A 17,429-nucleotide genomic window follows, 5' to 3' on the forward strand; every position below is an offset into this window, starting at 1 on the left:
AAGTCACAGAAATTTACACTCTAAATGACAAAGAATTCAAAATAGTTATCACAACAAAATCAGTTACACAAAACTCAGAATGACAGCTCAATGAAATCAGGAATAAAATTAATAAACAGAGGAAATTCTTCACAAAAAGAGATTGCAACTATTAAAAAAAATCAAAAGTGTTGGAGAAGAAAAACACAATGGATGAGATAAAGAAGAATCTGGAGTCCTTAAATAACAGAGCTGATATTACAGAGGACAGAATTAGTAATTTAGAGACAGAAATATAGAAATGTTTCACAGAAGGAGGAGAGAGAACTAAGACTAAAAAGAAATGAAGAAATTCTCCAAAAGGCAGCTGACTCAATTACGAAATGCAACATAAGGATTATAGGTATTCCAGAGGGAAAAGAAAGGGAGAAAGGTGCAGAGAGCTTGTTCAAAGAAATAATAGCTGAGAACTTCCCAAACCTGGGGAAGGAGCTGGAATTAGAAGTAGAGAAGCTAACAGAACATCTAATAACATCAATGTAAAAAGACCAACTACAAGGCATATAGTAGTAAAACTGAAAAAAGTCACTGACAAAGAAAAAATATCAAGGGGACCAAGGCAGAAGAGAATAATCTACAAAGGAACCCCTAGCAGGCTGTCAGTGAATTTCTCAGCAGAAACCTTACAGGCTAGGAGAGAGTGCGATGATATATTCAAAATTCTGAAAGAAAAAATTTCAGCCAAGAATACTCTTATCCAGTAAAAATATCCTTCAGATATGATGGAGAAATAAAACCTTTCCCAGATAAACAAAAGCTGATGGAGTTCATTGCGCAAGACCCCTCCCTACAAGAAATGATCAAGAAGGTCCTTATATCTGGCAAAAAAAAAAAAAGGGGGCGGGGGGGGAAGTTTACAAAGCCTTGAGCAAGGAGATAAATACACAGACAAAATCAGAAAACTGCAGCTCTATATCAGAACAGGTTAGCAAACAATAACATTAAAGGTAAAGGGAAGGAAAATATAAAAAATGAATATAATCACTTCATTTTAACCACAAACTCACAACACAAAATAGAATAAGTTGTAACAATAACTTAGACAGGGAAGAGGAAAAGGATGGAACCTGATTTGACTAAGGAAATAAGAGGATATCAGAAAATAGACTATCTCATCTACGAGATCTTTTATACAAACCTCACAGCAACCACTAAACTGAAAACTAGAACAGAGACATAAATGATAAGTAAAGCAAAACTGAGAAAATCATCACAGAATAGAGAACCACCAAACAGAATTGGCAGTTGGAAATACATGACACAAGAAACAAGGGAAACACAGAACAACCAGAAAACAAATGATAAAATGGCAGTATTAAAGCCTCATATATCAATAATCACTCTAAATGTAAATGGACTGAATTCTCCAGTCAAAAGACCCAGTGGCAGGATGGATTAAAAAGCAAGACCCAACAATATGCTGCCTCCAGGAAACACAGCTCAGCTCTAAAGACAAACATAGGCTCAGAGTGAAGGGATGTCAGACGATACTCCAAGCTAATGGCAAACAAAAGAAAGCAGGTGTTGTCATACTTCTCTCAGACAAAGTAGACTTCAAGATAAAAAACACAATGATAGACAAACAGGGGCAGTACATAATGATAAAAGAGACACTCTATCAAGAGGACATAAAACTTATGAATATATATACACCTAACACAGGAGTGCCAAAGTACATAAAGCAACTATTAACAGACCTAAAAGGAGAAATTAATAGCAACACAATAACAGTAGGCGACATCAACATACCACTTACATCAATGGACAGATAATCCAGACAGAAAGTCAACAAGGAAATAGTGGAATTAAAAGAAAAACCAGACCAGATGTACTTAATAGATATATACAGAACACTCCAACCAAAAACAGCAGAATACACAGTCTTCTCAAGTGCACACAGAACATTTTCAAAGATAGATCATATGTTGGGAAACAAGGCAAGCCTCTATAAATTTAAGAAGATCATATCAAGCATCTTTTCCAACCACAACACCATGAAACTAGAAATTAACTACAAGAAAAAAATTGGGAAAGTGACAAATACATGGACACTAAACAACATGCTACTGAACAACCAATGGATCACTAAAGAAATCAGAGGAGAAATCAAAAAATATCTGGAGACAAATGAAAATGAAAACATACCAGACCAACTCATATGGGATACAGTAAAAGTGGTCCTAAGAGGGAAATTCATAGCAATACAGGCCCACCTTAACAGACAACAACAATCTCAAATGAGCAATCTTAAACTACACCTAACACAACGGGTAAAAGAAGAGCAAACAAAGCCCAAAGTCGGCAGAAGGAGGGAAATAATGAAAATTAGAGCAGGAATAAATGAAACCAAACCAAACCAAAACAAAACAGTAGAAAGGATCAACAAAACTAAGAGCTGGTTCTTTCTTGTTTGGTTGTTTTTGAGGAAGATTAACCCTGAGCTAACTACTGCCAATCCTCCTCTTTTTGCTGAGGAAGACTGGCCCTGAGCTAACATCCATGCCCATCTTCCTCTACTTTATACGTGGGACGCCTACCACAGCATGGCTTTTGCCAAGCAGTGCCATGTTTGCACCCGGGATCTGAACTGGCGAACCCCGGGCCACCGAGAAGCGGAATGTGAGCACTTAACCACTGTGCCACCAGGTCGGCCCCTAAGAGCTGGTTCTTTGAGAAGATAAACAAAATTGACAAACCCTTAGCCAGATTCACTAAGAAAAAAAGAGAAAGCTCAAATAAATAAAATTAGAAATGAAAGAGGAGAAATTACAATGGATATCACACAAATACAAAGGATTATAAGATAATACTATGAAAAACTATATGTCAACAAATTGGATAATCTAGAAGAAACGGATAAATTCCCAAAACTGAACCAAGGAGAAACAGAGAATCTGAATAGACCAATCACCAGTAAAGAGATTGAAACAATAATCAAAAACCTCCCCAAAAATAAAAGTCCAGGATCAGAAGGATTCTCTGGAGAACTCAACCAAGCATTCAAAGAAGATTTATTATGTATCCTTCTCAAACTATTACAAAAAATTGACAAAGACAGAACACTTCCTAACACATTTTAGGAGGCCAACATCACCCTGATCCCAAAGCCAAACAAGGACAACACATGGAAGGAAAATTACAGGCTACTATTGCTGATGAACACAGATGCAGACATCCTCAACAAAATATTGGCAAACTGAATACAGCAATACATTAAAAAGTCATACACCATGATCAAGTGGGATTTATACCAGGGACACAGGGATGGTACAACATCTGCAAAGCAATCAATATGATACTCCACATTAACAAAGTGAGGAACAAAAACCACATGGTCATCTCAATAGCTGCAAAGAAAGCATTTGACAAGATCCAACATCCAATTATGATAAAAACGCTCAATAAAATGAGTATAGAGTGAAAGTACCTCAAGATAATAAAGGCCATACATGACAAATCCACAGCCAACATCATACTCCATGAGGAAAAATCAAAAGCTACTCCTCTGAGAGCAGGAACAAGACAAGGGTGACCACTCTCACCACTCCTATTCAACATAGTACTGGAGGTTTTGGCCAGAGAAATTAGGCAAGAAAAAGACAGAAAAGGCATCCAAATTGGAAAGGAAGAAGTTAAACTCTCACTGTTTGCAGATGACATGATTTTATATATAGAAAACCCTAAAGAATCCATCAGAAAACTATTAGAAATAATCAACAACTACAGCAAAGTTACACATTACAAAATCAACTTAGAAAAATCAGTGGCATTTCTCTAATAACGAACTAACAGAAAGAGAACTCAAGAATATAATCCCATTTACAACTGCAACATAAAGAATAAAATATCTAGGAATAAATTTAACCAAGGAGGTGAAAGACCTATACAATGAAAACTATATTATTGAAAGAAATCAACAAAGACATAAAAAAATTGAAAGATATTTCATGTATATGTATTAGAAGAATAAACATGGTTAAAATGTCCATACTCCCTAAAGCAATCTACAGAGTCAATGCAATCTCAGTCAGAATCCCAATGACATTCTTCATGGAAACAGCACAAAGAATCCTAAAATTTACATGGGGCAAGAAAAGACCCCAAATAGCTAAAGCAATCTTGAGAAAAAAGGACAAAGCTGGAGGCATCACAATCCCTGACTTCAGGATATACTACAGAGCTATAGTAATCAAAACAGCATGGTACTCAGTACAAAAACAGACACACAAATCAACGAACAGAACTGAAAGCTCAGAAATAAAACTACACATTTACAGACAGCTAATCTTCAACAAAGGAGCTAAAAATCTGCAATGGAGAAAGGAAAGTCTCTTCAGTAAATGGTGTTGGGAAAACTGGACAGCCACATGCAAAAGAATGAAAGTAGACCATTATCTTACACCGTACACAAAAATTAACTCAAAATCAAGACATGAAATCATAAAACTCCTAGAAGAAAATACAGGCAGTACACTCTTTGACATTGGTCTTAGAAGGTTCTTTTCGAATACCATGTCTACTCAGGCAAGGAAACAAAAGAATAAACAAATGGACCTTCATCAGACTAAAGAGCTTCTACAAGGCGAAGGAACCAAGGAACAAAACAAAAAAGACAACCCACCAACTGGGAGAAAATGTTTGCAAATCATGTATCTGATAAGACGTTAATCTGCAAAATATGTAAGAACTCACCAACTGAACAACAAAAGAACAAACAACCCAATCAAAAAATGGGCAGAGGATATGAACAGACATCTTTTCAAAGAAGATATACAGATGCCCAAAAGGCACAGGAAAGGATGTTCAACATCATTGATCATTAGGGAAACACAAACCAAATGGCTATAATCACCGAGACAAAAAACAACAAATGTTGGAGAGGATGTGGAGAAACAGGAACACTCATACACTGTTGGTGGGAATGCAAACTAGTGCAGCCATTATGGAAAACAGTATGGAGATTTCTCAAAAAATGAAAAATAGAACTACCATACAACCCAGCTATCTCACTACTGGGTATTTAGCCAAAAAACTTGAAATCAACGATTCAAAGTTATTTATGCACCCCTATGTTCGCTACAGCATTATTCAAAATAGCTAAGACGTGGAAGCAGCCCAAGTGCTCAACGAATGATGAACGGATAAAGAAGATGTGGTATATATATACAATGGAATACTATTCGGCCATTAAAAAAAGACAAAATTGCCCCATTTGCAACATGGATGGACCGTGAGGATGTTATGTTAAGTAAAATAAGCCAGACAAAGAAAGATAAACACCATATGATTTCATTCATATATGGAAGATAAACACATGGACAAAGAGAACAGATTAGTGGTTACCAGAATGGAAAGGGGTTGGGGGGTGGGCAAAAGGGGTGAAGGAGCACATACACATGGTGACTGTCAAACAATAATGTACAACTGTAATCTCACAAGGTTATAAACTATTATGACCTCAATAAAATTTAAAAAATGTAGACTCTCATAACTGGGATGGAACACAGAAATCATCTACTGTCCCAATACTTACATGACAAAAATAAATTCAGAGAAATTAGATGATAGGTTTTCTGACCCTGTGTTCAAGAACCTGGTCAACCCTCTTCCACTTCTGTTTATTATATTTCCACTTCTTTAAGATAACCCCAGTCAGAAAAAACAATCCTAAAATTCATATGGAATGACAAAGGACCCCAAATAGTCCAAATAGTCTTGAGAAGGAACAACAAAGCTGGGGGCATCACATTTCCTGAATTCAACACATACAACAAAGCTACAGTAATCAAACAGTATGGTAGTGTTTTTAAAGACAAACATATAGACCAATGAAACACAATAGAGCCCAGAGATAAACTCATACATATTGAGTCAAATGATCCTTGGCAAGAGTGGTTAAGACTATACAATGAAGAAAGGATAGTCTCTTCAATGAACGGTTTTGGGAAAACTGGATATCCATACACAGAAGAATGAAATTGGATCCTTATCCTACACCATCCACAAAAACCAGTTCAAAACAACTTAACTCAAAAAAACTTAAATGTAAGATCTGAAACTATAAATCTCCTAGAAGAAAACATAGAAGAAAAGCTTCATAACATTGGTCTTAGCAATGATTTCTTGGATATGACACCAAAAGCACAAACAATAAAAGCAAAATTAGATAAGTGGGACTAGCCACACTAAAAAGCTCCTGAACACCAAAACAGAGTGGAAAAGTAACCTACAGAATAAGAGAAAATATCTGCAAACCATGTCATCCAGAAGTCCCTAAAAAACGTTTTCCATGTCTAATGCTTTGTTTCTAAGTTGTGCTTGCCTATAGGAACCAAGGCAGAACATTGCCAGATGGCCAAATTGCAGAATCGGTCCAAACCAGAAAGGTCCTAGATGGTGACGGTGTGCCATGTGCAAAAGGAAACATGCAAAAGGTACCATGTGCAAGAATGGAAGATCTGCGGATGCCCCAAATGCCCCCTCCCCCTTCACATCCCTTAAGAATCTTGCTCACCTTCCCTTCAGAGAGTAGATGTTTTAGAGCACGACCTCTGCCTCCTCCATTCATTGATCAATGAATAAAGTTTCTGCTCTGCTCCTCCCAAGTGGGTCTCATTCTACCGGCATGAGCAGCTCAGGGCAAAGGCCCACTTGTGAGTCACCAGTCCCTTAGGGCTTGGTAACACATATATCTAATAAGGGGTTAGTATCTAAAATATATAAGTAATTCCTATAACTCGATAGCAAAAAAATAAATAACCCAATTAAAAAAATGGACTTGAATAGACATTTTTCCAAAAACATACAAATAGCCAACAGGTATATGAAAAAGATGCACAACATCACTAACATCTGAGAAATGCAAATCAAAACTATAATGAAATACCACGTCACATCTGTTGGGATGGCCATTATCAAAAAAGAAAATATTAAGTGTTGACAAAGATGTGGAGAAATCAGAACACCTGTGCACTGTTGATGGGAATATAAAATTGTGCAGCTGCTATGGAAAGCAGTAGAGAAGTTCCTCAAAAAACTGGAAATAGGGGCCGGCTCCATGGCCGAGTGGTTAAGTTCACACGCTCCACTGCAGTGGCCCAGGGTTCGGATCCTGGGCGCGGACATGGCACCACTGGTCAGGCCACGTTGAGGCCACATCCCACATCCCACAACGAGAAGGACCTGCAACTAAGATATACAACTATGTACCGGGGGGGTGGGGGAGGCGCTTGGGAAATAAAGCAGAAAAAAAAAAGAAAAGAAAAGAAAAGAAAAAAAGATTGGCAACAGTTGTTAGCCCAGGTGCCAATCTTAAAAAAAAAAAAAAAAAAAAAAAAACTGGAAATAGAACTACCTACCATATGACCCAGTAATCCCACTTCTGGGTATTTACCCAGAAGAACTTAAAACAGTATCTTGAAGAGATATTTGCAGCATTATTCACAATAGCCAAGAGGTGGAAACAACCTAAACGTCCATCAACGGACAAAGAGATTAAGACAATGTGACATTTACATACAATGGAACGTTATTTAGCCTTAAAAAAGAAGTCTTGTCATACACTACAAGATGGACAAACCTTGAGGATATTACACTAAGTGAAATAAGGCACTTAGAAGGACAGATACTGCATGATTCCACTTATATGAGGTAAACAAACTCACAGAAGGAGAAAGTAGAATGGCGGTTGCCGGGGTGGGGTGTGGGAAAACAGGGGAGTCGCTATTCCAGTCATGCAAGATGAAATGTTCTACAATGTGCACATAGTTAACAAAAATGTACCATACACTTAAAAACTTGTTAAGAGGGTAGATTTCATGTTATGTGTTTAACACAACAAAAAGAAAAAAAATCATAACCCCAGTCACTCATCCAAATCTAGTGATAGTTCTCATTAGTTGAGTAACAGCTGCTTAGGCCTTAGTAGCAAGTGAGGGAAACTCAGCTTGCTTAGCCCATATAGGGAAGTCTTAGCTGCGAGAACATATTACTGCAAAATTGCAACAAGAAAGCAAAATCCTAAATGTGGAAGGAAGTTCTTGCCCTAGGTATCTGTCCAACTTCTTTTTAAACGGTAATGCTGGTTTAAAAGCCAAGTGACACTATACTTAGTGTACGCAAACAGTTTTTTCCAATCCTAAAAACTACTAATCTGTCCTACATATGTGTGGACACATACAAGCACAAGCACACAAATCATCTTCACTGTAACACATCCAACCAAGAGTATAAACTTGATTTATAAAATGTTACAAAGAATAAAAGAAGAAATAACATCAAATTTCTTGCCACAATAGCCTATATTGCTACAATGCTCTGGTGAAATTCTCATAAAAGGTCTGAAACGACAAGACAACCCTCTGGGGAACTCAAACTGACACCACTATTACCACACAATAAACATATGTTTTAGGATAGTAAAGATGCAGTTCCAAGTAGAGGCTTTCAAAATGCTTTTAACTACAATCCATAGTAACAAACGTACACATTATTCCTATCTATATACATATACATATCTATATAAAAGCAATCTCCCCAAGTAACATAGGTTAAATGTATATCACTACACACACGCACCTCAATATCTGTTTTGCTATTTAGTTTTTTAAACACTGCTTACAGTACCGAAATTAATTTCACAAACCACTAACAGGCACAATTTACAGTTTGAGAAACAGTGTACTAGAGGCACAACATTGAACACATGCCACCTGATTCCAATGTACCAAAGCACAGATCAAAATGTCTATGACAATGACTTTCTGATGCTGTTCACAGATATTTATACCTTTGCTCTCTAGGTATAGCTGCTTGAATAATTTAAAAACAGCTCTTTTCTCTGGGAAATGAAAGGAAAGATTAAATCTCCCTTCTGTTCCCAGAATTCTACTAACTCCAAATGTAAACGCTGGAGATAAACCATATCTGAAGAAGTAGATCCAGCATGCAATTAGAAATTCTCCAAAAATATAAATGATAACGTCATAACTAAAGCATGATTGAATTATAAATGTTATATGGTAACTACAAAAACCCATTTCCTTTCTCAAACAAGATAAAAGATTAAATACGATTTTAAGTGTCAGCAGAAAAGGCATAACAATAAAATCAAATAATCCCTAGCTAATTTAAGAATAAGAGACTTCAGGGACTGACCCCGTGGCCGAGTGGTTAAGTTCATGCACTCCACTTCCACGGCCCAGGGTTTCGCTGGTTCACATCCCGGGCACAGACATGGCACCGCTGGTCAGGCCATGCTGAGGCAGCTCCCACAACAGCACAATCAGAGGCACTCACAACTAGAATATACATGTACTAGGGGGCTTTGGGGAGAAGAAGAAGAAAGAAAAAGAAAAAAAAGAGATTGGCAACAGATGTTAGCTCAGGTGCCAATCTCTTAAAAGAAAAAATGAGACTTTCAAATTATCCTGAACAAAAACTTACGAATGTGCTCAGGTTCCTTTTCCAAACCTCATTCTCTCTCCAGCAATGTCCCCACGCTTTTTTTTTTTTTTTAATATCTTCCCTCCAACTGCATCCCCATACATTTTTGTTCTACTAACCATCCTTCAACTTCAACTTACTTTTTTATGAGGGGAAGAAAGAACAGATGCCTCTAAAACAGGCTCCAAATCTCCTTGGTGGTTGTCATTATCACCTCCCTTTGTACCATCAAGTTGGTGCCCTTTTCTGAGCCTTATATCTGGCTCTGGAGTCCTGCTGCACCCCAATCGGTTTTCTGCTGTCTCATTCATGGGATACTCAAGCCTTTCTGACAAAGAGGTCTTTCTTCTGTCCCTTCTTCTTGGGAGGATGGACTTTCAGGATAGTGAGTGGACCCTAAGGAGAGAAAAAGTTTGAATTAACATATTTTAAATAAACACATTAAATGAGTGCTAGGAGATAAGATAGGTTATATTATTATACACTCAAACAATAGAATACTCAGTAGTCATTAAATCCAACCAAACAATAACGTATAAAAAACCCATATTTGCTGATAGTAAAGATTGCTAAAATCTATTTTTTTTATTTTTCTGCTGAGGAAGATTAGTCCTGAGCTAACATCGTTGCCAATCTTCCTCACTGTTGGTTATTTTTTCTGCTTGAGGAAGATTACCTTGAGCTAACATCTGTGCCAATCCTCCTCTACTTTATATGTGGGTTGCCACCAAAGCATGGCTGACGAGTGGCGTAGGTCTGCGCCCAGGATCAAATCCATGAACCTGGGCCACTGAAGCAGAGCATGCTGAGCCCAACCACTACACCACTAAAATCTACTTTTAAATGAAAGAAGCAGGATACAAGACAACATGCATAATATGTTCCCACTTGCATGTTATAAAAATATATAGTCATATATAAGTATATATGCATAGAATAATTATTGGAAAATATTCAAAACTATGCTCTTGATACAGAAGTATAGAGCCCAGGGTCTGGAATGAGAAGATTTACTTTTCATTTTGTTCTGCATGAATTTTTTTTACCATATATCATATACTATTTTTTCAATTAAAAACATACCTAACTGCAGAAAGAATATATGTGGATTTTACACATTATAGCAGGGATTTATATATCCAATCTCATTTAAATATCACAATGACACACATTATTTTTATTTCTACATCACAGGTGAGGAAACCAAAATTCACCATACTTTGTATGAAATAAATAGGACAAAGTCTCTGACTTGTTTAGCACATATTATTGGTAATGTTTTGCATTTAAATTGCTTATGTCTGAGATGTCAATATTTTTGTGTGGTTTCGAACTCTAACTAGACTACCCTGGAAGGCAAGGAACTCAGAACCAGAACATACTCCTTTTATATCCCTGTGAGTTCCCAGAAAGTGCGATGCACATAAACGTTTAATGAATACTTGATAGATTATATTTAAATGTTCTTGAGTGGTAAAAACACTTTCATAAATCATCAATATCTCTTCAAACTGGACTGTAGTATTTAAGTTCCCTAAGAATTTGATTATTTCAAGTCCTCGGCCCTCCACCTCTTAACTCATAGTACAAAAGCTTATTTTAGACATTTAGTTACCTATCCAAATAAGGTGATTATTACAGCCAATCCAACTAGAAATACTAAAACAGTAAGAAGCCAGGGTACATGTTATGCTCATAAATCCCATGAGATTCAAAGCTCTTACCGGGGCAAAGGAGGAGTAGGGTAAAGTAGGAGGGCTGGATAGCATAAAAAGAAAGTAAAAGGTATATTTAGTGGTAAACAAGACTAAGAATTAGCCCAAGAATTAGAATTAGCCAACTGTTAGTATCATACATGATGTGAGTTTGCTGCAGGATTTCTCGAAGGGCTTTCAAAGTTTTCAGAGCAAGAACAAACGCAAATCTTTAAGGATCACCAAACCTGGGCATGTGCCTATCACATAAGGGCCTGAGCAAGTATATTATGATACTGAGATTATAAACTATGCTATTAATGCCCAAACTGGAAAGAGAATACAATGCTAATGATTTATATTCATTTATTTACAGCTCACAAAGCTATTTCCCACCCACCACTTCCTTTTGTTTCAGGGAAGAGGGACCTAACATTTATTGTGGATCGACAAAGTTAAATTCTGTACCAGAGAATTTACATGTGCTATCTCACATAATCCTTATATACAGCCCTCTGAAGTATTTTATCCCTCATTTAACAGATGTGGAAACTGAGGCTCAGAGATTAGGTAACTTATTCAGGTCATTAGTCTATAAAGCTGGGATTTGTACCCAGGTCTTCTTTCTGGCCCTCATGAAGTTCATGTGCTTTCTAATAGCCCCAAAAAATTAAGACTAGGAAAAAAAGATAAGAACCTGAACCCTAATGCCATTTGGTTTACACAGCAAGTAAAGTACAGAATCAGAACCATTATTCTCAAACTGTACCAAGTAGAATAAAGCTTTCTGCAAAGTAGCCTTGAAATATGACCACACTAAACTTCTCCTAAGCAAGAGCTTATGTATGAGGGAGTCTTGCTCATTTATGAGAATATAAATGGAATGCTCTATTAGAATTTTTTTTGTAATCCTCAACACAGAAAAACAAAGCAAATGACAAGAAATAAGTTTTCCCAAAGAATTTGTAAAGGATTCTCCTTAAAATAAAAAGAAATAAGAAAATCAATTTCCAGGCAAGGCTTGAGATCAATACATTCCTATCAACAAAGTTTTCTAAATTTACAAGTACAACAAAAGAAGAATGAACAAAATAAGGCGCTGTAAAACCTTCAATCAAAAACATTTAATTATAGTAAGTTCAGCACACTCTGCTTTAGCAGTCGAGGTTCACAGTTTGGAATCCGGGTACAGATCTACACCACTCATCAAGCCATGCTGTGGTGGCATCAAAATACAACACAGAGGAAGATGGGCACAGATGTCAGCTCAGGGCCACTCTTCCTCAAGCAAAAAGAGGAAGATTGGTAACAGGGTTAGCTCAGGGCCAATCTTCCTCACCAAAAAAAACCATATATATATACACTCACTACTTTACATATACTTAAGCAGGAAAGCCTACCAATATATTTTAGAGTTTCAACAATAAAAGTGTAGAAAGCAAGCATTTATGTCAACCCTCAGGTTCCCCAAAGATTTAACAAAATACCCCAATACTAGAACAGTTAAGAGAACTATCATTTACTATATATTCTTGCTAAGTTATATCTACCTAATGATAAAATGAATTCCTACTAGGATGCCATGACTTGAAACCAAAAGCAATCAATTCTATGCCACAACTAGAAGGACCTGCAACTAAGATATACAACTATGGGGGGGGGGGGGGATAAAGCAGGAAAAAAAGAAGATTGGCAACAGTTGTTAGCTCAGGTGCCAATCTTTAAAAAAAAAAAAAAAAGCAATCGATTCTAATAGTGTAAGGTAAAGTTAGAGGTAAAGTAAAGGTGTCCTTTATCACCACCATTATTTAATTCTCTCCTGGAGATTTTATAGAATTAAACAAGAAAAAATGAGGAATATACAACTATAACTATTTATAGATTATATGACACTTTAGCTATAAAACCCAAAAGAACTGAAAAAAAATAATTAAAAAATTCATCAAAGTGATTGGATATAAAATTAATACATAGATATCAACAGCCTTCATCCTAGAAGCCCACAATATTTGGTTATTATGGAAGAAACTAATATATCATAATAGAAAAAAAGATAGAATACTTCAAAACAAATCTTAAAATGCTACTGAAGATCTACAAAAATTCCTAGGACTAATAAGTGAGTTCAGCAAGGTCAACAGAATATCAACACAACTATTAATCATATTTCTATATGCTAAAAATAAACTTTTGGAAACTGAAATTTAAAACAGTATCATTTAGAATTAGTCCAAAGAAATTTAAATACGTAAGTATACACTTAACAAAATACGTACACAATCTGTTTGCTGAAAATTACAAAATGCTGCTGAAAGAAATCAAAGATCTAAACAAACAGCAACATATCATCTTCATGGACTGGAAGACTCAATACAGTGAAGACGTCAAGTCTCCCCAAATTGTGCGATAGGTTTAATGCAATTCCCATCAAGATCCTAGCAAGGATTTTTGTAGCTAGAGACTAGCTTCTTCTAAAATTTATATTGAAGGCACAGGCCCTAGAATAGCTGAAACAATCTTTAAAAATAACAAGTGGAAAGAATCCCTCTAATATGAAGACCCACTATATAGCTACAACAGTCAAGACAGCGTGGTCCTGGCAGAGGAGAAGACACATAGATTGACAGAACAGAATAGAGAACCAAAAAAAGACACACTAATATGCCCAACTCTTATTTTATAACAGGCAAAAGCACTTCAATGGAAGCAGGATAGCCTTTTGAACAAATGGTGATAGAACAATTGAAAATCCATAGGCCAAAAAAAAAAGAAGTTCCACCTAAACCTCACACCTTATACGAAAAGTAACTCAAAATGGATCATGGACTTAAATGTAAAATGCAAAATAAAACTTTTATAAAAAACATAGGAGAAAATCTTCAGGATCTAGAGCTATGCAAAGAATATTGAGACTTGACACCAAAAGCATAATCCACAGTAGGAAAAAACGATAAAACAGACTTCACCATATCAAGAAGTTGAAAAGACAAGTTGCAGACTGAGAGAAAATATTTGTAAATCACATATCCAACAAAAGACTATTACCTAAACTATATAAAGGACTTTCAAAATTCAATAGTACAAAAACTAATACTCTAAGGGCTGGCCGGGTGGCCTAGCAGTTAAGTTCACGCACTCTCCTTCAGCAGCCCTAGGTGCACCAACCTATGCACCACTCACCAAGCCATGCTGTGGCAGGCATCCTGCATATAAAACAGAGGAAGATGGGCACAGATATTAGCTCAGGGCCAATCTTCCTCAGCAAAAAAGAGGAAGATAAGTGGCAGATGTTAGCTCAGGGTTAATCTTCCTCAAAAACTTTTTAAATAAATAAGCTAACACTCCAACTAGAAAAAAGACAAATAATATGAACAGACATTTCACCAAAGAGGATACACAGATGGCAAATAATCACAAGAAAAGATGTTCAATATCATTAGCCATTAGGGAAATGAAAATTAAGACCACAATGAGCTACCACTACAAACCTAATCAGAACAGCTAACATAAACAACAGCAACAACAGAATGACTTCTGGCATGATAGCGTGAGGAGCTCTGCAGACCTGCTCCCCAATGAAAATGATGAAAACTATTTTAAAAACCTCCATTAAAAGCCTCCAGAGGGGCCGGCACCATGGCCAAGTGGTTAAAGTTCCCCGCACTCCACTTCAGCAGCCCAGGGTCACAGGTTCAGATCCCAGGGGCAGATCTGCTCCACTCATCAGCCACGCTGTGGAGGCATCCCGCACACAAAATAGAGGAACACTGGCACAGATGTTAGCTCAGCACAGATGTTAGCTAATCTTCTTCAAGCAAAAACAGAGGATGACTGACAACGGATGTTAGCTTAGGGTGAATCTTTCTCACCAAAAAGAAACCCTCCCTAGAAACAGTTCTAAAGGCAACAAATAAAGAAACAACCGGGAATATCTACAAAAATTCACTAAGAAAATAAAGTGACTGTGGTATCTGAACCAAGATGCCTCTCTTCTTCCCAGCCCCCTCCCAACTCAGGAGCAGAGACTCTACTCCAGACCCTTGCAGTCAAAAACACAGGGCTCCCTCTGCCCCCAGCACCCAGATGGAGGGGTTTCTTCCCCAGAGGAACAGGACATCAGTATTTCTCATCCTGCCTCAGCCACCTGTTGCTGAGGCTTAAGTCTCAGATAAGTAGGTTTAGAAGTAGGGGGTCCTTTCTTCCTACCAGCCCCACTTGTGGAACTGAGGCACTACCTTGACCATGGTATGCTGAGAATACCAGGGCACTGATCATTTTTGATCCGGCTCATGAGGTAGTAGTTCTACACCAGGAAAAGCCAGAGGACTCGAGGCCACTGCCCACTGCCCCACCAAGCACTGATCTAATGTGGGGCTGTCACTCAGAGAGAACTTGCTTTTGTCCCCATCCTCTTATCCCTAGAGCCCTGGTTCAGAGATTTTGCCTGGGAGGAGACAGGGCCTAATCTCTTCTCAAAGGACCAACCTTTATTTGCAACACAGGGTGAAGAAGTTCAAGCCTAATGGCTTTCTACAGAACGATGGAAGTTGTGCTGAAAGGCAAATGGGTGGAGAAAGAAGATACAGGCCAAACTACAGGCAGGTTAGTTTGCAGAAGATGACCAGGGAATAAGACAGCTGGGAGGAACCCTCCTGTTGGCAGAACAAAAATTAAACACTAACCTCAGAAACTATTCCTTCAAAGGAACCAGAATTTGATGGGATTCATCTGTAGAACAATTTATAGGGCAGGGCTTTCTTAAAATCAATAGCAAAATCAGCTGGCCATTAGTGGCAATTAGTGTAGTCAGGGCAAGAGAGCCCAATCAAAAATACTATCATCCCAGAGTAACTGTCAGCATATCCAAAACTACATCTCCCTAAGGAACAATATCAGAAGCCGAACACTGGAGAGGAACACACTTTACTAAAACAATCCAGTCAGTCACTGAACAAATTAACAAGCAAATAACAGTAAGAAGCCTGGTGGGGGGGGGGGGAGGGGGGAGGCCTCAGTACCCATGATAGCGGCTCACCAGGAGATTGACAAAAGGGAAGCCACATTGTAGACAAGAAACCGTATTCTAACTTTAAATGACCTGTGATTAACCCAGACATGCTCTGTAGATTTTATAGCCCCTCTCAGCTGCTATAAATTGATAACTTTGTTCTTTTGAGTTCCTTAGGAATGTGATGACCCCTGGGCAAAGTCCATGCTGACAGCCATCATCAAGGACAATTGAGAGATCAGGTATAGGTCTCTGATGCACATCCAGCAAAACAAAGGACTATCAGGAACTAAGATCAGATGTCTACCCGCACTGGGAGAGCAGATGCCTCCCCTACCCGAGACCAGCCCCCTATTTAGGAGGCATGCCAACAAACAGGAAAGTATATCCATACACCGGAAAAAAACAGGCAACAAGGTGATTAAAAGGTATAAACTTTCGCATATAAGATAAGTAAGGCCTGGAGATGCACGGTACAGCATAGGGACTATAGTTAATAATACTGTGTTGTGTGATGTGGATTAAGGCTGCCCCAGCTAGAGAAGCCCAAGGTGACCTGGCCTACATGCCAAACTATACGACCCAGTGGACTTTTTTTATGGTATGAATTAGGACTGCCCCAGGGAGAGAAGCCCAGGGCATCCTCACCTACATGCCGATCTATATGGCCAGATTCGTATCTAAAGTTATATGACCGCACAATAACCAGACCCCATCTGCACTGAAATCATTTAATGACTTTTTACATCATCTTTTCTTTTCTCCAGTAAAAATAAGTCACGTACCCATGCCTTATAAAATTAGCCCTAACCCTCAACTCGGGGCAGCAGCAGGAGCTCTGACTGCCCGTGGGTCCTGTCCCCACGCACCAGCTCTGCCTGCCCATGGGTCCTGTCCCCATGCCAGCGGGGGCAGCAGAAGCGGCGGCAGCAGAAGCTCTGACTGCCCATGGGTCCTATCCCCATGCTATTCTATTCTCTAAATAAAAGAGCACTACTGCCAGATCTTAAGAGTCTAAGAAATCTTTCTTTTCACCCTCGGCTCACCGACCCCGCATCATTTCGTACTTGAAAGTTGCTAGGAGAGTAGATCTTAAAAGTTCTCACGACAAAGAAAAAAACTTGTAATAGCAACAGATTTTCACATATTAAGGTTATATAGGGTATCTTCTGGTTCAAAGCTAATTCGGCTTGAACTAAAGAAGGCTGACTTACGGCCTCTCAAACATACATTTGTGCATCTAT

The 17,429-nt window shown here is 38.0% G+C and overlaps 1 protein-coding gene across 4 annotated transcripts in view; it reads right to left on the reverse strand.

Annotated features, from left to right (window-relative positions):
* Positions 1–17,429, reverse strand: part of ADIPOR2 (adiponectin receptor 2) — a 117,873-nt gene that overhangs the window by 39,360 nt on the left and 61,084 nt on the right. For all 4 annotated transcript variants that reach the window (XM_014854153.3, XM_014854154.3, XM_070493971.1 and 1 more), the window contains exon 2: positions 9,624–9,879. In XM_014854153.3, the coding sequence (XP_014709639.1) occupies positions 9,624–9,794 (171 nt within the window). In that variant the 5' untranslated portion in view covers positions 9,795–9,879. The remainder of the gene's footprint in view (positions 1–9,623; positions 9,880–17,429) is intronic.

The sequence above is a fragment of the Equus asinus genome, chromosome 22 (assembly GCF_041296235.1).
Source record: "Equus asinus isolate D_3611 breed Donkey chromosome 22, EquAss-T2T_v2, whole genome shotgun sequence".
Classification (NCBI taxonomy): domain Eukaryota; kingdom Metazoa; phylum Chordata; class Mammalia; order Perissodactyla; family Equidae; genus Equus; species Equus asinus.